Source organism: Neophocaena asiaeorientalis, unplaced genomic scaffold, assembly GCF_003031525.2.
Source record: "Neophocaena asiaeorientalis asiaeorientalis breed wild unplaced genomic scaffold, Neophocaena_asiaeorientalis_V1.1 scaffold357, whole genome shotgun sequence".
Lineage (NCBI taxonomy): Eukaryota > Metazoa > Chordata > Mammalia > Artiodactyla > Phocoenidae > Neophocaena > Neophocaena asiaeorientalis.
The window spans coordinates 4,482,773-4,503,790 of NW_020173270.1; the positions used below are offsets into that span (position 1 = coordinate 4,482,773).

Below are 21,018 nucleotides of genomic sequence, written 5' to 3' on the forward strand. Positions count from 1 at the left end.
ACCGGCGCGGGTAGGGCCTGAGGATGGAGGGCGGGACTTGGTAGCGAGGCCTGACAGAACTAAGAAGGGAGGCGGGGCTCCTGGGGGCTGGCGGCTTTGGGAAGGCTGGGTCACTAGCCTCGTCTCTAATTCCTGTCTCATGCCCAGCGTGCCCAAGCAGCCTTATCCCCCAGACCCAGGTAACTCCCTCGCTGTTGGAGGGCAGGACGGGCCCAGAGATGGGGAGAGGGGAGCTGGAGGCTGATGGGCATATGCCTCCAGGGCCTGCAGAAGGTCGTCCCGCTGTAGCTCTGACCAGGGAGGAAGTGGACAGGCGTTGCTCTTTCCTTCCATTGCACAAGGTACCCCCGTCTTTTTCATTGAAATGTGGGGCCAGGCCCTCCTTACCTGGAGGTAACAGGCCTGGGTCTAGTCTAGCCCGTCCCTAGCTTATTGGAGAAGTCACTTCCTCTCCCAGTCTCCTTTTCCCTGCCTGTAACAACGATATCAGTCATCACTATTTGTTGAGTACTTCCTTATAACCAAAGGATATTGTGCCAAATTCTTTTTTTTTTTTTTTTTTTTTTTTGCGGTACGCGGGCCTCTCACTGTTGTGGCCTCACCCGTTGCGGAGCACAGGCTCCGGACGCGCAGGCTCAGCGGCCATGGCTCACGGGCCCAGCCGCTCCGCGGCATGTGGAATCTTCCCGGACCGGAGCACGAACCCGAGTCCCCTGCATCGGCAGGCGGACTCTCAACCACTGCACCATCAGGGAAGCCCGCCAAATTCTTTATGTGAGGCCTATGTTACGGATGAAGAAACAGAGGCTCAGAAAGTTTTGCACTTGTCCAAGGTCCACAGCGGAGCAGAGATGGGCCCCTAGGTGCCCCTCCTTCCAAAGTTCATGTTCCTAGATGGGTGGGTGCTGGAGGTGGGTGTGACCTCCCCCTTCCTGGTCTTCATCCCCCAGAAGCCATCTGGGTTGTTTGTCCTTACCCAGGATCTCCCAAGTAGGGAGACAGGTGCGGGAATTCCAGATCTGCAGACACTGGAAGGCATTGCAGGGCTGGCCTCCAGGGACATCGGCCAGAGGGATCTGGCTCCACCTCCTTTCTCTGAGTGCAGATACTCAAAAGCAGGATCTTCTTGATTCTGGATCTCAGAAGGACATCCTGAGACCCTGTACTTCAAGCACTAACGATTATCTCCTACTGAGACTCTTTTTTCCTTCCATTCTCTAGGACAAATATACCTGTGTGTTCACCTACGCATCTCAAGGAGGGACCAATGAGGTGAGTTGTTCAAAATTCTACGTGGTTTAGTACGACAATATCCATTGTCATACAGAGATGCTCTCTAGGGGACACTGGACATCAGACTATTCTTACCTAACCAATAAAAGACAGTGCTTAAGTTACATAATGACGGCAGATTCCATTCATAACTCCACGGAGTGAACAAACGTCTGGACAGAAGGAGGGATGTGAGACGTGACTCTGACATTCCCATGAGTCTCTATTAGGGTATTTTGTTCATGTTCTGTGCTGAGTAACGAATTATCACAGACTGAGCAGCTTAAAACAACACCCATTTATTATCCCACGGGTCTGGGGGTCAGACGTCCCGGTCAACTCAGCTGGGTGCTTCACAAAGCGACAATCAAGGTGTCAGCTGGGCTGGGTGTTCACCAGCAGGCTCTGGGGAGAACCCTCGTCCAGACACATTCCAGTTGTTAGCAGAATTCGGTTCCTTTTGGTGTGAAACTGAGGTCCCTAGTTCCTTGCCGGCTGTTTTCTCCAGCTGGAGGCAGAAGAGGAGGTAAGAGAGATTCGAAGCACAAGAAGGATGTAGTGCACCACTGCTGGCTTTGAGGGACCACGTGGGAGGGAGGACGTGGCCTCCAGGAGCTGAGAGCGGCCCCCAGCTGGCAGCAAGGAAATGAGGGCTTCAGTCCTCCAACTGCAAGGAATGAATTCTGCTGCAACCACATGAGATGGAAGAGGACCCAGAGCTCCAGGTGGGAACGCAATAATCTGGCTGACACTTTGATGTTAGCTTATGAGACTGAGCAAAGAACCCAGCCCCACCACGCCTGGACTTCTAACCTACAGAATTGTGAGCTAATGAATGGGTATTGCTTTTTATTTATTTATTTATTTATATTTATTTTTGGCCGCGTCAGGTCTTTGTTGCTGCGCGTGGGCTTTCTCTAGTTGCGGTGGGCGGGGACTACTCTTCGTTGCGGTACGTGGGTTTCTCATTGCAGTGGCTTCTCTTGTTGAGGAGCACGGGCTCTAGGCGCGCAGCCTTCAGTAGTTGTGGCACGTGGGCTCAGTAGTTGTGGCTCACGGGCTCTAGAGCGCAGGCTCAGTAGTTGTGACGCACAGGCTGAGTTGCTCCGCGGCATGTTGGATCTTCCCGGACCAGGGCTCGAACCCTTGTCCCCTGCATTGGCAGGCGGGTTCTTAACCACTGCGCCACCAGGGAAGTCCGGCACAGCTTTTAATGCTACTGAATTTGTGGTAATTTGTCACACAGTGTAGTGAGTTGAATGAGGCCCCCCCCCATAAAGATATGTCCACATCCTAATGCCTTGAACCTGTGACACTTAAGAAAAAGTCTTTATAGATATAATTAAGTTAAAGATCTTGAGATGAACAGATTATCCTGGATTTCCCGGGTGAGCCCTAAAACCAGTGGCACACATCCTTATAAGAGACACACATGGGAGATTTGATAAAAAGAAGACACACAGAGGAAGAGGCCATGTGAAGATGGAGGCAGAGGTGGAGTGATGTGGCCACAAGCCAAGGGACACCTGGAGCCACCAGAAACTGGAAGATGTAGGAAGGATTCTCCCCTGGGGCCTCCAGAGGGAACACGGCCCTGCCCACACCTTTTTTTTGGACTGCTGGCCTCTAGACTGTGAGAGAACAGATTTCAGCTGTAAGCTACCAAATTTGTGGTGATTTGTTCCAGCAGCCCCAGGAAATGAATACACACAGCAATAGATTACTGTTACAGCCAGTAATGCACCATTACAGATAAATACTCTGAGAATAAAATACTGTTGTTAAATTCTGGCTAGACACCGCCACTTGGTTCTGTCTGAAGGGAGGGCAGCACACGTGTTTGAGAAGAGACACAAAACAGACTTTCTCCTCGTGATTGTTAGAAAGAATAAAAGATAATTGAAAAGGAAGAATTAATTGTCACTGTGAAAGTCAGTGTAAAGCATCTTTTGTACCCGTAAATTGTGCTTTCCTCCCCAACCCTCAGACTGTAGGGAACACTACTGTCCTTTCAGAATAGTCTATGGCACTGTGTCCCCTAATAACGGAGAGTCCCAGAGATGGAGGCTGCCTGGGGACCGCTCCATGTTTGCCTGCCCCTCCCAGCATCCTGGTTCTGAGTACATCTCTTCCCCCCCACCACTCCCTGACTTAGGGCAGCACATTAAAATGGGCAAGAGCGGGAATTCCCTGGGTCCAGTGGTTAGGACTCGGCGCTCTCACTGCCGTGGCCCCAGTTTCGATCCCTGGTCAGGGAACTAAGATCCTGCAAGCCGGGCAGTGCGGCCAAAACCAAAAAAAAAAAAAAACAAAAAAGGGTGAGAGCGAGTCCACCCGCTCCACTGGGCACTGCTGACTTTAGAGGCGGGGTCGCTCTCTGTGGGGGGCTTTCCTGGGCAGCCTCCCTGGCCCCCACCCACTCGATACCAGCAGCCGTCCCACCCAGTGTGCGCTGGGGGACAAAAGTGAAAATCACTGGGCAAGAGTGACATGAAATGCACTCCTTATTTTGCATATTTCCAGTTTGTAAGTAAAAGTAAATGATTCCGAGCAACAGTATTTTATGTCATTTATTTATTTTTTTGGCCACACCACGTAGCATGTGGGACCTTAGTTCCCCGACCAGGGATTTAACCGGCGCCCCTGGCATTGGAAGTGCGGAGTCCTAACCACTGGACCGCCAGGGAAGTCCCCCAGCAACAGTATTTTAACAAAATGTAGCAAACGCCTGGTGACACCCTTCCCAGCGGTGTCACCAGGGGGTGGCAGCTCTGCTGGGGAGCATCGCCGCCCTTCCGCCTGCCTCCAGGACAGCAGGCATCCTGCGATCATCCGCCCCTTCCTTGGCCACCTCCAGGCCTTGCTGCTTCTCCAGGTGGTCCACTCCATTATGGGATGGTGACAAGTGGTGGAACATTCTCCCTTGGTCCAGGCCCCTTGGTCCAGCCGTGCCCTGCCATGAGCTCCAGATCCTTCCCAAAGCGCCTTCCTCCCCCAGTCAGCCCTTTCCCTGCCTCCTTTGTTGTGTAGATGACCAATTCGTTATACAATAAAATTGTGATAGCACCATCGCCTTGGTGTTTGTCCGGCGGCCTGCAATGTGCTGAGACAGATACACGTCTCGTTTCCTCTTCAGAACCCCAGGAGGCTGTCCTTATCCCCGCCTCACACACGAGGACACGGTGGCTCAGAGACTGAAGACTGCCCTGGCTCCCCCAGCTGGGACGTGACCAAGGTCCCCAAGGCGCAGGCCCCTGACCGCCGCCCCGAGCCAGGACATGCCCCGCATCACCAGCAGCTCAGAAAAGAACGCCCGCGCCTCCCTAACGGGACCCTTGGGATGGACAGTCCACTGCAGCGTAGGGGGAGAGAGCTAGGCTCACTCTTGGAAAGGTGGCTGGGTCACAAATTCTAAAACCAGCATCAGGCTTGATTCTGCCATTTCGGATGAGGGGATTGATTCATCCTCAAGGAAACACCTAAGAGCCCAGCAGACACGTCCAGCACCCACTTGTTCCAGCAGCACCAGCCTAGAACTGTGACCATCAGACACCGCGGGCTGACTGCAGAGCTGCGTGAACCCAACGGTGCGACCCACGGGCTCTCTGGCTGCTGGCCTGCCGCCCGCTTAGGAGCGAACAGCCGGCCGGATTCTCAGCAAACATGCAGGGGCCGTCCGAGATGTTCTCCGGGATCCGCTTGGCCACACTTGGGGGCCCTGCCAAGATGCCCCTCGGAGCAGCTGGAACGGAAGCCCCAGAGGCCCAAGTGGCACTTCTCTAGAGCCATCGTCAACAGAGGGGAAACGGGTCTGTGGTCTGGGCTCCCAGGGGGCCCGGGATGCAGGCTGGGCCTGGGGAGAGTGGGAGGCCAGGCTGCTTTGACAGTGGTTCGTTTCTCCAGAGGGTCACCTGAGAGGCCGGCTGGTGCCGGGTGACAGCAGGCACGGCGTTATTCATGATCTCAGTGCCGGCCAGCATCCTGAGCGGCCAGAGAGCTCGTCCAAGGTTGCCGGGAATGCGGCCACTTGGGAAGACTGGCCCTTTCTTATCAAGTTAAACATACGACCCCATGCTCCCGCTCCTCGGTATCTCCCCGTTAGAAATGAAAACTTACGTCCACACAAAGCTTGTACGTGAATGTTCATAGCAGCCTGATTCATAATAGCCAACAAGCGGAAACAACCCAAGTGTCCCCCAGCTGATGATGGATAAACACAGTGTGGTCCCTTCACACATGGGAACATCAGTCAGCCATGAAAAGGGGTGAAGCACTGACACTCGCTACCATGTGGATGGGCCCTGAGAACACGGTGCTCAGTGAGAGAAGCCAGACACAGAAGGACCCACAGGGTGTGATTCCATTGATGGGAAACGTCCAGAACAGGCAGGTCCACAGACACAGAGAGTGGGTTCGTGGTGGTTGGGCTGGGGGAGGGCATGGGGGTGTGCCTGCTCATGGGGATGGGACTTCTTTGGGGGGTGATGAGAATTAGGTATAGGTGATGGTTGCACAGCTCTGGATATACTAGGTAGCATTGAAGCACGCACTTTAAAAGAGCATATCGTCTATACATGTTTTATTTTTTAATGTAAATTTATTTATGTACTTTTGGCTGCATTGGGTCTTCGTTGCTGCGTGCGGGCTTTCTCGTTGCGGCAGGCGGGGCCTACTCTTCATTGCTGTGTGCAGGCTTCTCACTGTTGTGGAGCACAGGCTCTAGGCGCGCGGGCTCAGTAGTTGTGGCACGCGGGCTTAGTTGCTCCGCGGCACGTGGGATCTTCCCAGACCAGGGTTCGAACCCACGTCCCCTGCATTGGCAGGAGGATTCTCAACCACTGCGCCACCAGGGAAGCCCCATATTGTATGTTATGTAAACTGTTTCTCGATAAAGCTGTTAAAGGCAAGTGAATTATTGATATACGTGTAGCCACATGGGTGAATCTGATATGCGTTAGGCTGAGTGAGACTGACCGGCGCAGGAGACCGTGTCCTGTGTGATTCCACTCAGGTGGCATTTTGCAAAGGCACAACTATGGGGACAGAGCAGATCAGTGGTTACCGGGAATTTGCAGGAAGGGGTTGACTCCAGAGGGATGGAGGAGAGATAACTGGGAAGATGGAACTGATCTGTATCTTGATCGGGCGGTGGATACACAGTGTGTGCATTTGTCAACACTCATAGAACAGACACTGAAATGGGTTCATTTCACCATCTGTTACTTGTCTCCTAATGAAAAATAATAGCGGTTACCAATTACCTGTCCTCGATTACACCCAGCCACTTGGATCCTGAGCCCCCTAGCCTCCCAGAGAAGGTCACAGAGGGTCGGGCTGAACAGGCTGCCCCAAAACACACCGTCGTGTGAGTGTCTGATGCCAAAACCTGAGCCTTACCAAGGGCACCTACTGCCCACCCCGGCCTGTGGCCTCGAGACCAAGGTCAAGTTCATATAACAAGACCACTCAGAGGGATATTGACCCTATTGCTAAGAAGCTCTTGGTTTAAATTTTATTTGCTTTCATAATTAAAAAAAAAAAAGTTTAAATGTTTGCCTCAGGACTTCCCTGGTGGACCAGTGGTTAAGACTTCAAGCTCCCAATGCCAGGGGGCCCAGGTCCGATCCCTGGTCAGGGAACTAGATCCCGCATGCCACAACTAAGACCCGGCACAGCCAAATAAATAAATTTTTTTTTTTTAAAAAAAGAAGCCTCATTTTCATGAATCTTTTAAGAGCTATGGAAAACCATCCCAGATATATTTCACAGCGTAAAACTGTTTTCGGGCGCTCAGAGGCCTGGAGCCGTGGGCAGGAGTTTTTAAATGGAAAATAAATGTGTTAGGCAGGTCCCCTTGCCATGCCTGCCCTACCTGAGTAATTGGCTTCTACCTTCATGCTGCAGGCAAAAGACTTCCAAGTCACCATTTACTCCCGTTATAATTAACATACAAATGGCCTTGTTTCTATTAATGGAAAAGCTCTGGCATTTAACCAGATGATCAGCAATTGGATTCCACCTTTACTCTCAGGAGAGGATGGGACACTCATTTTCCTAGCAAAATGCAAAAACGCCGCAGGTCACCAGACCTTGCATTTGGCCGGGTTTTCAGAGGCCCTGAAAATGAGAATAAACTGGTAGCAGTGTGTTTTGGAACCATTAAAAAAATTTTTTTTAATTTAATTTTTTTAAAAAGCTAACACAGGGACTTCCCTGGCGGTCCAGTGGTTAGGACTCCACGTTTCCACTGTAGGGGGCATGGGTTCGATCCCTGGTTGGGGAGCTAAGATCCCGCATGCCGTGTGGCCAAAAAAATAAAAAAGCTAACACACGTCATTCAAAAAGCAAAAAACATAAAAAGCTCTCCAGCGCCTTCTGTCGGCCCAGTTCCCACCCACGTCCTACATGTAACCGGGGTTATTAAAATCTTGCATCTTCTCTGAGGACTGCTCTATGCTTATGCAAGCAAGCATGGGTGTATTGTCTTTCCTTCTTTTATTTTTGTTTTTATCTTTCGCAGTAGACTTTATTTTTTACAGCAAAATGGAGCGGAAGGCACAGAGCTTTCCTGTATACCCCTGCCCCCCAACCATCGCCCACCAGAGTGGGACGCTTGTGACAGTCGTTGATGAACCTACACGGACACGTCATCACCCCAAGTCCAGAGTTGCCATCAGGGTTCACTCCTGGTGTGGTGTGTGCCGTGGGCTTGGACAGACATATAATGATGGCGAGGCTGTGTGTCCCGGACTGACCTGCCTGTCCTTTCTCCCCAGAAGTGGCAGATGAGTCTGGGGACCAGCGAAGACCAGCAGCACTTCACCTGCACCATCTGGAGGTGAGCGAGGGTCCGGTGGTGGGAGCTCCTCCCGGACGAGACACCTTCGTTCTGGGCAGTACCCATACTGACGGTGTCCTGCGCCCCAGGAGGGTCGCAGGCAGGAGAGGGTGTGCCGTCCTGTGTGGGACTTGAGGGCAAGGAGGGCCTCCCGGGGAAGCACGTTGACACTGAGGCCTAAAGGGGGCGGGGGGGACTGGGAGGTGGCGTCTAGGCAGCGGCTGCAGCCCTGGGAGTGGGGCCGGGCTCCCCAGATGCCACCCCCTTCATGGTCACCTCAGTTACATTCCTTGCTCAAGGGCTTCATCTCCCACTGTGCCCACCCTTTTCATAATCCCACTTCCTGGAGCCCAGCTCCATGAGCCCGAGAACAGGGTGCTGGGCCCTCTGACGGGGAGGAGGGTAATGGAGCTTCACCAGTTCCTGGCCCTTCTCCCCTGGGCCTCACGGCCTGGAATGTGTCGCCCAAGCAGAACAGATTTCTCAAGCATTTGCCACGCGCCTGACGTAGAAGTCCCAGCCGCGTTCTCACCCTCATGGGACCGGGGTCAACATAGGGGACGGATCAAGAAGTGGGACACAGAGCAGCGACAGTGACATTTAGTTAAAGAAGACGCGTGCAGGCGTTGGCGCAGAATCCCCGTCTCCTGCTCAATGCGTTACAAACCGCAGGCTAAAACGTACCAAGTATTGTTGGGGAGCTTCTCGTGGGGGCAGAAGCCCTGCGTCCTCAACACGCTACCATCATCCCCGCTGAGAGGCGAGACCCTGTCTGTGCCCCTTCCCAGCCTCAGAGAGAAGCATCCCAGAGGCAAGGAGCTGGGGTGGGGGACTCCCTAATTACAGGTTAGTAATCAGGGCTGCATCCCCCCGCCAGTAGACCACCGTCTCACACAGGCTTGTGAGCACCAGCCCTCCACCTGGGCACAGACCCAGGCCGCACTGGCCCAAAGCAGGGTCCTCAGCCCGCAGCCTCTTAGCTGACCACCCAGCGGCCCCCCAAGGACACGCTCAGCCCCAGACACCCTGCCGTTCCTAGTTAACCCCCATACTTCTCACCCCCGGGATGTGGCCCGGCCTCACCCCTAGTGCACACCTGGGATGTTGTCCACTGGATGAGAAGTGTTCTGTGAGCGGATGCGAGAGGCCCCGTTCTAGAACAGCTCCTACCCAGAAGGGGAAAGAGGCTTGTCCATCAACGAGCCGGAAGAGCATCCTGGCAAAGAGGAAAGAGTGGATCACATTGAGGGCGCCCCATCTGTCCTTCCCAGAAATGCCTGGCAGCAGATCCCATCTTGGAGAGCGGGGAGAGGGGGCACACAGCCCTGGGCTGACCCTGTCGCCCAACCTTTCTTCGCAGGCCCCAGGGCAAGTCCTACTTGTACTTTACGCAGTTCAAGGTGGAGGTGCGGGGTGCTGAGATCGAGTACGGCATGGCCTACGTGAGTGTCACCTGCACATGGGGTGGCCGCCTGGCTGGGCCACCATGGACTGCAACTTGGAGACCCCGGGGGGGTGCGGGGGGGAGTGAGGAGATGGACACCAAGCCCTTAGCGGGAGGTCTCGTGGCGCGGGGGGCCGGGGTTACGGTGCCCAGAGGGGAACCCGGCTGACCCCCAGAGACACCTGGCCTCCCTCTTGTAAGGCCCGCCGGCAAAGCCAACAGGAAGTCGGGGGCAAGGGGGCTCAGCCCTGGGACAGGGGCAGTGAGGGCGGAAGTTGGCCCAGGGGGCAGGTGGGCGGCTCATTGGCGTCGGGAGGGCCCCACGCCCCTTGGCTCCAAGTGACCTGTGGTTCACAGGCCAGCCAGCACCTTCTGCTGCGCTCCTGACCCCCACGGCCCCTCCAGAGCCCAGCCACTCTGCAGAGCCCACCCCTGCTTCTTCATCTGGGTCAGAAACAGTTTGAAAATCACCTTATCAGTCCCAGAAGCAGAACCAGTAGGAGACAGGCATTAAGAGATTCACTGCCAGGAATCGGCTTCCACTGTGCAAGTCTGGCTTTGGGGGTTTCCTCCAGGGAAGCCTCAGCTCTGCCCTGAAGGCCCTCCCCCTGATTGAATCAGGCCCGCCCAGGTCCCCGAGGATAACCTCTTCTGCTTAAAGTCAGCTCAGAATGAGCCTCTGTCACATCTACAAAATTCCCTCCCAGCAACCCCAGCAAGGGTCTGATTGTATAACGGGGAGTGTGGCCGCTCCAGTGACACATCAGACTGTCCATCAGACTGTTAACTAATCGCTCTCTGGGGTCCCTTCTTACTTTGAAACTCTATTATTTTTACTGATTTGAAAAAGACACAATTCTGCTGTTTAAAAATTACATGCAAGAAGAGACTGCCATGCTAGTGTCATTTCCATAAATTAACTAAAAAAAAAGATTCCCTTCGGTTTGCAGGGAAGGCATGAAGTTTTAAGCTAGTTGACAATCTCTTAAGTGGATTAACCCACTGCTTCTGCTGGATTCTCTTTTATGTGCTTAAAAAAGCATCTCGCGGCTCTTCAGCAGAAGCGTGCAGCTTTAGTCTCTCCTGCTCTGCAAAGCAAAGCGAGCCGTGTCCCTTCCCCATTAGAAAAGTTTCCACTTGTTCCCTTTCAGTCGAAAGCTGCTTTTGAAAGAGAGAGCGATGTGCCCCTGAAAAACGAGGAATTTGAAGTGACCAAAACAGCAGGTACGTAGAGGGGTTTGTGGAGCTGGAATCTAGGTTCTCAAGCAGGGAGGGGGTGAGAGAGGGGACAAGACCCCCGCTAGAGGGCGATCCAGGGGCCCTGTGGTGAGAGGAGGCTGCCATCCCTAAACGGCTTCTGCAAAGGGCCACCTAGTAAATATTTTTGGCTTTGGGGCCCCCTTTGAAACAACTCGACCCAGACCCCATAAGGCAAAGTCAGCCATAAGCCACTAGTCAGTGAATGGGGGTGGCTGCCTTCTAATAAAACTTTATTTCGTGAACACTGAACTGTGAATGTCATATCACTTTTCCATATCACAGGACGCCATTTTTCCTTTGATTTTCCTTAAAGCTATTTGAAAGTGTAGAAACCACCCTTCGCTCACGGGCGGCAGGCACACTTGCCCAATCCCTAGCAGAGAACGGACAGCATGAGAGTCTGTCCTCGGAGAGCTGCGTCCTGGGACACTCAGCTCCACAGGAGGCCAGGGAGCAGGGGGCCGCGGGGTCTGACGCCTACACAGTCTGGCCGTCCTGGGCTCCGTGACAGCTTCCAGCAGCGCAGTCGGGACCTTGTGCATGCATGACACGGGAGGCGGGGGTCACCTCCTGGGGCCCCGAGACTCCCTGGCCTCTGACCCCATTCAGCTGTAGCCATGCAGGCCAGATGCCAAGCAGAGAGAGGGGCGGTAGGCACCCGAGTTGGGGCTCAGGGTGCGAGAGCAAGGGGGGATGAGTGAGTGAGACAGTGAACATGGGGCTGAGCCGAGTCGGGGGGCCCCGAGGGTCCTGAAGGACGGGGGAGAGATGAGGTGAGGAACCCATGTGGCCGTGGACGTCACCAGGCACCAAAGGGGAGGGGAGGGGAGGGGAGTGGGTGGCACAAGCGGGGCTTTTAGGAGGGCCTGGAAGGAGGCCCGACCTGCCTGCAGGTCCTCCGGGTGGGGGCAGGGGCCCGTTTAGAGTGGAGATCAAGGACAGAGGGGATTGGGTTGCTGCAGATCCTGAGCTCCAGGGAGCATAGATGGTGAGGATGGACAGGGAGTGGGGGGCAGGCTGGGTGTGCAGAGCAGGGGGCGGCCAGGTTCCCTGACCCTGCCCGAAGAGTGTCAGACACGTTTGCCGGTGCAAACCTCCAAACCCCAGCCATTCTCAGTGTGGCAAAGATGACCACGGCTCTTCCCACGTCGACATCTCCCATGGCCTCCCACTGCCCTCAGGACAGGCCCACAGCCTCCCCGCCTTTCTCCTATCCCTCACCCATAAGACATACAGGGCCAGGGGCCTTTCCCTGTGGAGTCCACTCGGAGACTGCTCCCATCGTTGCCCGCACCCGGCTCAGGACCCGGAGGATTTGCAGAGGCGAGGGCTGACCAAGGGTTTCTTCTTTTGCAGTGTCCCACAGGCCCGGGGCCTTCAAGGCTGAGCTGTCCAAGCTGGTGATCGTGGCCAAGGCGACACGCAGTGAGCTGTGACCAGGAGTCCCTTTGAGGGTGGCTTTTCCTCATCTCCACTGAAGGAGCTGGGCCCCATGAGGGCCCATTACTGGTTTTCTTGGGGGGTGGGGGCTGTTAATTTTCTGCCCAGGCTGATGTTGCCCCGTTGAGAGGGCTTTGCAGGGCAGCTGAGGCGCCAGGGCAGAGTCCGGAGGGCCAGGACTCTCCTGGCTCCCACCTTCCCCCTCCCCACGAGGAGTGTGGCTCTGAGACCCACTGCTCCTCTTATCAGAAGAGGCGTCAGGGCACAAGGTGGGGCTCACGGGGGTCACAGCTTTTCTGAAGCCAGCAACGTCTCCCCTGGATCAGGCCAGGCTCCAGGATGCTCCTGGGGGGAGCCGTCCTGCTGCTCTCTGACCCTAAGCCAGCTGTTTTCTTGTCATCCCCCAGGGGACCAACTTTCAGACTAACTGGGCAGAAGTGAAATGTTCTTTCATATTTAAATAAATAAGACAGTTAAAAAGTAACCACACAGTCTTGGCATCTGGCACTGGTGCCCACCTGGCTGGGCACGTGGGGCTGGGGGCCCCTACTTCCCTTCGCTGCTGGAGACGGGTTAGCTGCATCACCCTGGGCACAGGGACTTTTCTGCAGGCGCAGACGTGCGGGTCCCGAGGCAGCTGGACCTTGCCGAGCCCATGGGGCCACGCCCAGCAGAGGGTGAGCGCTCCAGGGCAGACCTGCTCTTCTGCATCCTGTGGTTGGCTCTGCTTACTTTTTTTTGAGGTCGGATTGCAGCTCGGTGACTTTAAAAAAGAAACAAAAACCTGCAAGCAAACCAAAATAAATAAACGATATCCCCAAAGGCCTCAGCCACTCAGGGGAGCCTGGTCTCCCAACAGCAGGGCCTGGGAGTCTGACCCCTACTGGACTGTCACCCTGACCTCTGACTGTGAGGAAAGAAACCATGTGGCCATGAAGTGGGTCCTTGATGATCAGAATCACCACGTTGGGGCGACTGAGGCCTCTCTGTTCCTGTCACTCACCTGGCCCTCCCTCATGCCACCCAGGAGCCCGGTGCTGCTGTGACCCCACCTGCCCCGGGGCCTCAGCGGTGCTGATGTAGGAATGGCTCCAGAGAGAGGCGCCAGCAAGATGAACAGCTGTTCCCAGAATCAGTGAGGGGGACCTTGAGCCCACGGTACTCGGGGCAGGGGCGGGGCACCAGCAGCCTCAGTGGTCAAGCGCACATGCTCTGCACCACACCTCGTGAGCAGCTCTGGAGGCACACACGTCCTCCGGGAGGCTCGCTCCACCGAGCACGACGACCTGCAGTTCTCAACAGGGCCCAGGAGATGATTGCCCAGGGCCTCCTGCAAAAACCAGGCAGCTGGACACAGGCAGAGACAATGGTGCACCCTGGGCCCCGAGCTGTGTGAGGGCCAGGCCCCGGCTGAGAGGGATATTGATTCTTCTATGGTCAGCCTGGAGTCACTTACCACTTCCAAGTACTGGGCGCCAGCAGGGATGCAGAGCGGTAGGTGCAATGTGCTGGGACACAGCAGGGCACCTCTGGACACAGAGAAGCTTCCCCTTTACTCCATGTGATGTGTGCGTGTGCCTTTATGGAGCTTTCTGGTGAGCGAAGCCACCCGGCCCCAGGACCTTTGGTCCTTATGAGGAGCTGGACTGAGCCCTGTCTGGGCTGCAGAAGCCAAGCTCTGCCACCTCTGCTAGTCTGCTGGTCTGTCATCCAACGCAGCGGGAATCAAACCTGCCAACAGGCTGCGGGTGTGTGACGTTTATGTGCAACCTTGATTCAAAACGCAAAAACCCTAGGTGGGTGAGAGCAAACTGTCAGATGCTTTTATTTACAGAGTTTTGTAGCGCTCTTTGGTTTTTTAAAATTAAATCTCAAGTGTATGAAAAGAGTCCAGACAGGTACAAAGCCTTATCACATGGATATATGCCTGCAGAGCAGAGGGCAAAGGATTTCATGTGGGGCTTCTCAGCGTAATCAAAATGCACGACTGTTCATTTGAAGATGTCTTTTGACCCAAGATAAGAGGGAAAGTTTGCCTTGGAAGTGGAGGGCAGAGGTAGGAACAGCTGGCTCCTGAGTGAAAGCCTGTGACTTTTTCAGAGCAGCAGAAACCAAACAGAGAAACGCTGCCCTTAATCTGGGGTCCTAATCTATCAGCCAGCCCCTCATGCCGTGGAGAGGCAAAAGGGAGTGGTGGGGACTGAGGCAAAACAAAGACGGGCAACCTCAATGCAGCTTCACCACTGGGCAGTGCGGGTGCGTTTTCTAGAGAACCGACAAGATCAAGATCGGGACGTGCTGTTTCCTTGGTTTTAAGTGTTGGCAACTAATTCCAAATGTCTCAAACAGAGGATGGGGCTAAGCAAACCCATCTTCTTGCCTAATAAGGCCTGCAGGCCTCCTGTTTGCAGTCTTTGCCCTAAACCAGGTTCTGCAAAAATAGACATCGTTCCCCCCCTCCCCACTGAGTGCCCAAAATAACCTTCCCGGCCCTGACATGGCCAGACCTGCAGCCGGGTTTCACATTCTTTTGAAACCCATGCCCACTTCTGACAAATCACAAATAATGCTCCCACACCCCAACGTGTCCATCCACGCCCCAAGTTAAGAATCGCCGCACCAGCGTTGCCAAAGCCAAGAGTTGTTGAGCTTTGTTTCTGAGGCCTGTCTTATAAAAACAACTGTTTGTTTTCCAAATATGAAATCATCATTTAAAAACATGCACGCATCTCAGACAGCTTTCCCCTGACACCCTGCATGGGGGGCACACTCCGTTCCTCTCCCATGTGGGAGTCTGGGCCACGATGCCAACCAGAGGGAGGAGGCGTCCTCACTGACACACCTGCACCCACCGCGGCCCTCGCGTGGCTCCCAGGGCCCATTTCCTGGTCTGCGGAACAAAGTACCCCAGCCTGGGAGGCTGAAACAACAGAAGCTTGTTCGCTCTCACCTCTGGAGGCCTGGGATCAAGGGGTCAGCGGGGCTGGTTCCCTCTGAGGGCTGTTCCAGGCTCTCTCCCAGCTTCTGGGGGTGGCTGGCAGTCCTTGGTGTTCCTTGTCGTTCAGACACATCCCCCCAGTCTCTACCACCACCTTCATATAGCATTGTCCTCTGAGTCTGTGTCCAAATGTCCCCTTCTCAGAGTGGATTAGCCACCCCCGCTCCAGTATGAACTCAACTAATTACATCTGCAATCACCCTATTTCTAAATAAGGTCATATTCAGAGGCCCTGGGGCTTAGGACTTCGAGGAACTTGGGGCGGGGGAACAGCTCACTGTGTAACACTCCCTTTCTCCTGGTTCCCCATGATCCTCTCTGCGGGAATGCAAAAGCCCAGGCAACATTATGAAGTGGGAAGCCGCCAGCTGTCAGAGCCACCAAGTGATCTGAGGGGTTCAGACCGGTGGCTCAAGGGTTATTGTGCAGACGATGCGCCGGAGCAGGCAGTGGTCTCCAGGTGCCCCGGGAGGCAGCTGGCGCAGGCAGGCCGTGCCGGGCTCCACGCTGAGTTCCTCTCCCCACGGAGACTGGGCCGGAGGAGGAGAGGTGACCTGGGTCCTTAGAGCTGCAGAGGCGGGCGCGCGCGCGCGCGTGTGTGTGTGTGCGGGTGTGCGCGCGCGAGTGTGTGTGTGTGTGTGTTGGGCGGGGTGGTTTTGGCCAGAGTCAGACTGGGAGAAAAGAGGTTAAAAACCCCCCCGCAAGCCCCGCCCCCAGCGGGAAGCCGGAACGAGGAGGTCGGAGGTCAGGTCGGAGGTCATATGCTCTCCTCGTCCAGCAGCCGGGTGAGACCCTCGCAGATCCTGCGCAGGTGCGAGCGGTAGGGCTCAGCCGGGCCGTAGAGCGCGGCGAGGAAGTCGCAGTCAGCCAAGTGGCCGAACACGTGGTTGATGCGGCCGTGGGACTTGGCGGTCAGGTGCGCGCCCGCCGCCTGGTGCAGCAGGTCCCGGCACTCGAGCAGGGCAGCGGCCAGGACGCGCCGGTCAAAGGTGAAGTCCACCTGGTGGAAGCTGACGGCGGTCATGGCCAGGCGGCGGGCCTGCTGCCGGAAGCGCTGCAGCCGCGCCAGCTCCTCGCCGCCCAGCTGCCCGCTGCGCAGCAGGACACCCAGCTTCACGGCCACCTTGACCAGGTTCTTGACCACCTTCTGGGCCTCCTTGCGGCTGCGGGTGAACTCCTTGGTGGCGCGGTACAGCTCGTCCAGCACCTCGCTGCTGGTGTCGTCGATGAACGCGGCCGCCACCGCCCTGGATGCCATCTTGCTCAGGAGCTTCTTCTGGGCCTGGAGGGCCAGGCTCTTGGTGCTGAAGGTGTCCATCCGCCCTGCGCGTGGGTGGGGACAGAGACCCGCCGTCAGCCCGCACGGCCCGGCTGCCAGGGGCTTGCCTGGGCGGGCCGCTAACGTTGGCGACCACCGTCTTCCCAATCCGGGAAATGGGCACACGCCACCAGCCTATCTCCAGGGGAGCCTGCGTGCCCATTCCACAGACCTGTGTGTGCCAGGACTGGGTGTACAGAGCCGACCAGCGAGCCCCCGGGAACACAGCAAGTGCTACCGTCCGGGAAGCTGCAAGAGCCCACATAGCACAGGAACCCCAGCAGATCAAGAGGGCCGAGGCTGACCTCCTGGAGGAAGAGACAGGTGAGAAAATGGGGAGGGCATCCCAGGCGGGAAGATCCCCATGCTCCAAGGCCTAGAGGAGGGAAATTCCAAGTAGCAGGAGCAAAGAATGGCAGAAACTTGTGAAAAAAAATAGCAAAACCTATTTTTAGGAAAAGCTCGTTTAAAAAATAGCATTCACACTGAAGAGATGATGACCCAAGGGACCCTAAGGGAATTTGTTTCTAAAAAAAGTCAAAGGAATTAATGTGTAATGTTGAAATCTGGGCAGGGCCTTCTGTTATGGTTTATTACAGGATACTGAATCTAGTTCCCTGTGCTATACCATAGGACCTTGTTGTTTGTCCATTCTGTATATACTCATTTGCATCTGCTAATCCCAAACTCCCAATCCTTCCTTCCCCTACCCACCCTCCCCCTTGGCAAACACAAGTCTGTTCTCTATGTCTGTGTGTCTGTTTCTGTTTGGTAGATAACTTCATTTGTGTCCTATTTTAGATTCCACATATAGGTTTTATCATATGGTATTTCTTTCTTTTTGACTTACTCCCCTTAGTATGAGAATCTCTAGGTCCATCCATGTTGCTGCAAATGGCATTATTTCATTCTTTTTCATGGCTGAGTACTATTCCATTGTGTATGTGTACCACATCTTCTTTATCCATTCATCTGTCGATGGACATTTAGGTTGTTTCTGTATCTTGGCTATTGTGAATAGTGCTGCTGTGAACATTGGGGTGCATGTATCTTTTCGAATGAGAGTTTTGTCTGGATATATGCCCAGGAGTGGGATTGCTAGATCATATGGCAACTCTATTTTTAGTTTTTAAGGAAGCTCTATACTGTTCTCCATAGTGGCTGCAACAATTTACATTCCCACTAATAGTGTAGGAGGGTTCTCTTTTCTCCACACCCTCTCCAGCATTTGTTACTTGTAGACTTTTTAATGACGGCCGTTCTGACCAGTGTGAGGTGATACCTCATTGTAGCTTTGATTTGCGTTTCTCTAATAATTAGCAATGAGGAGCATCTTTTCATGTTACCTGTTGGCCATCTCTGTGTTTTCTTTGGAGAAATGTCTATTTAGTCTCCTGCCCATGTTTTGATTGGGTTGTTTTTTGGTTATTGAGTTGTATGAGCTGTTTGTATATTTTGGAAATTAATGGGCAGGGCCTTCTGAATCCCACTACTTGTGGTCCCTGGTACCAGCCCTGCAAACCCACTGTATCCTTGCTCTGAGTTGAGAAGGGGCTCAAGGTGAGTTATCACTGGGGGGGGGGGGGCCAGGGGGGGTCCAGCTTATCATTCCCCTCATCCTGCAGCTCCATGAGACAGGGTCCCAGCCCAGCCCCTGGGCTGTTCAGGGTGGAGAAGCCTAGGTACCAATCCTCCTGGCCTCCTCACCCCCTTGAGTTTACAACGGACATCCTGAGACCTTAGTCAGGCCCTGAATGAGTCAGGGGGGCAGTGACCTGGGTGGGGGTTCCCCAGGGCCATTTGTGGGGTTTCTGGAAACGCATCACTCTGCTGATTCCTCTGATACAGAAATATTGACTTGCATCAGCTTCCGCCCAGGAAAGGGCCAGGGAGGTGGCCAAGGTGAATGGCAGGCTGGCTCTCTGGGAACAGTGACCAGGCTCCAACCGCAGAAGCCTGGACCTCTGTCTATCCCTTATGTCTGACTCCTTTTGTCCCTCCTGCATGGCAGTCTTCCAGATCCCCCAGGCTCTGGAGGCTCCCCTTCCGACCACCTCCTTCCTGCAGCGCCAGAATTCTTCCTACACTGCACGTCTGGGCTTAGCCCTTTCCTTGTAAGAACCAGCTGGCAGCTCCTCGTGGCTCTCAGGACCAAAGCCCACACCTCATTCCAGCCCCTGCATCTTCCCTGGTGAGCTCCTATACATCCCCCAACACCCTGGCCCCCAATCCCCTGCCTCTTCTCTGGTGGACGCATATACATCCCCCAAAAGCCCTGGCCCCTAAGCCCCTGCCTCTCACCCTCGCAGGTTCATCCCTCAGCTCAGCCTGGACACCACCTCCTCTAGGAAGCCACCCCCAAACGGACAAACTGACAGTGAGGCACCTCCTCTGAGCCACAGAGCACCCCAGGCATCCCTCATCACTGCTCTGCCCCGCTGGCTTTGCTTCTTCCGTGGTCTGCCTCACCGCAGGCCACGGGGGAGGTAATGGGCCTGATTCCTTAACCGCTGTGTTTTTGGAGGCTCCGGAAACATCTTCCAAATGAATGAGGGAGCCTGAGACCCACCCCCAGCCCTGACCCGCTGCTGCCCCAGGCTCTGGTGGGAATCCACCCCGACCCCAGCCTCAGGCCAGCCCGACCAGGAATGCCACGTGGGTGCCCACTCAGCCACAGGAACCCCGACAAAGCCCATCTGTGTGTGAGCTCAGACCCCGGGAGAAGTCCCAAGCCTCAGCCGCCCTCTCCCTGCCCACAGAGGTCAGGACGGGCCTGGAGATGAATGACCCAGTCTTCCCTGCTCCCACAGCAGCCCCAGACCCTGTACAAAGGCTGGGGCAGAGCAGGGGTGCGGGTGACTCAGCACCGCGTGGCAGGCCCTGAGCAGCGGCGTGTGCCCATTTCATCACTTCAGCCTGGTGTTGTAGTCGGCTGGTTGCCGGGTTGCATAAGAAATTACACAGGCTCAGAGAGGCTGAGCCATTTCCCCAAGGCCACACAGCAACACAGGGACTGCCTGCCCCCACCACCTCTGCACCCCTACGCTCTCTGCTTTCCCCACCTGACTCCTGCGAGTTGCCCTGAGTCTTGTGGGGCTGTCCCCCATGACAAAACCAGCCCCGAAATTTAGGGCCTGCTCCTGGCTCTAACCTCTTGGTCAAGCAACATAACTGCCCCGTGCCTCAGTTTCCCCATCAGTAAAATGGAGGATGGTGGCTGTAAGGAGGGAGAACTACCTCCATCCTAGGGCAGAAGCTTGTGACCAACCTGAGTGTCCCCCGGGCTGTGAGCTTTCCCCAGGCAAGAGGCTGGACGCCACTGCCTGGACTTCTGACCTTCAAGCTCTATGCCATTCAGCTCCCTGAATGTAGAGACCTATTTCTCTGTGATGTTCTCTGGAAAAAAAAGAGCAGCAGCAAGGAATAACTATGCTTCCAGGATGCCCTCTCACCTCTGTTTCTCTAGAACGTTCTATTCCATTCCCTCTACCTAGACCCCTCCCTCACCCATCACTCATCCCGTAAACTCATTCAAGTCTCAGAGTTACTGGATGCCCCAGGCTGGGCCAGGTGCCCCCTTGGCTCCCATGGTGCCCGGGGCATCCTGGAAGACTTCTGGAAGACTTCTGGATGCCCCAGGCTGGGCCAGGTGCCCCCTTGGCTCCCATGGTGCCCGGGGCATCCTCCATCACGGCCCTGAGTACCTTGGTTTCGGTGTCCATCTCCCTGGCCTGACAGCGTGGGTAGGGGCTGCATCTTTTTTTTTTTTTTTTTTTGGCCGCGTCGCAGGTCATGCAGGATCTTAGTTCCCCAACCAGGGATCAAACCTCTGGCCCCTGCAGTGGAAGCACAGAGCGCTGACCACTGGACTGCCAGGGAATTCCCCTCCATCTTTCTTGTTCACGCCATGTCTCCTAACCCTAACCCAGGGCCTGGTACCCAGCAGACACCCAGTAAGTGTTTGTTGAATGTATGAGGGAAAGGATGTCTGCAAACATTGGAACCCAGGGGGGGAACTCCCAACTCCCTGGGTCCAGCTCCCCAGTTTACAGATGGACAAATTGAGACTGAGAGAAGAGAAGGCCTTTCCCTGGATCCCAAGGACTCTGGTGCCCAGGTCTTTCTGCCTATTTGGTTGCTGTGTGACCCCAGGCAGGGTTCTGCCTCTCTCTGGGCCTTGACCTTCCCCTCTGCAAGCCCGAGGTCGAGCGTGTTGGTTCACAGGGGAAGCCTGTCCTGTTTACCAGCTTCAGGAAGAGCCTGGGCCCTCAGCAGCAGTACTGCCCCACACCCACCCTGCCAAACACAGAGGAAAAGGGGCGGGGGGCGGGGGCAGCTGCAGCCTTCCCTCTTGGCCTCCACACTCCTTGCCCCTACTCCCCTTGGGGCAGTCCCCAGACCTGTGACACCTGGACCAGCCCAGCTGCAATGGGTCAGCGGTCCCCACT

The 21,018-nt window shown here is 55.2% G+C and overlaps 2 protein-coding genes across 2 annotated transcripts in view; one reads left to right on the forward strand and one right to left on the reverse strand.

Annotated features, from left to right (window-relative positions):
- MYDGF (myeloid derived growth factor) overlaps positions 1-12,738 on the forward strand; it is a 13,492-nt gene extending 754 nt beyond the window's left edge. The window contains exons 2-6 of the mRNA XM_024745915.1: positions 1,222-1,272; positions 8,049-8,110; positions 9,471-9,552; positions 10,706-10,778; positions 12,171-12,738. Of these exons, the coding sequence (XP_024601683.1) occupies positions 1,222-1,272; positions 8,049-8,110; positions 9,471-9,552; positions 10,706-10,778; positions 12,171-12,250 (348 nt within the window). The 3' untranslated portion in view covers positions 12,251-12,738. The remainder of the gene's footprint in view (positions 1-1,221; positions 1,273-8,048; positions 8,111-9,470; positions 9,553-10,705; positions 10,779-12,170) is intronic.
- A 1,313-nt stretch (positions 12,739-14,051) lies between these two features.
- Positions 14,052-21,018, reverse strand: part of TNFAIP8L1 (TNF alpha induced protein 8 like 1) — a 17,618-nt gene continuing 10,651 nt past the window's right edge. The window contains exon 2 of the mRNA XM_024745914.1: positions 14,052-16,575. Coding sequence (XP_024601682.1) covers positions 16,010-16,570 — 561 coding nt within the window. The 5' untranslated portion in view covers positions 16,571-16,575 and the 3' untranslated portion in view covers positions 14,052-16,009. The remainder of the gene's footprint in view (positions 16,576-21,018) is intronic.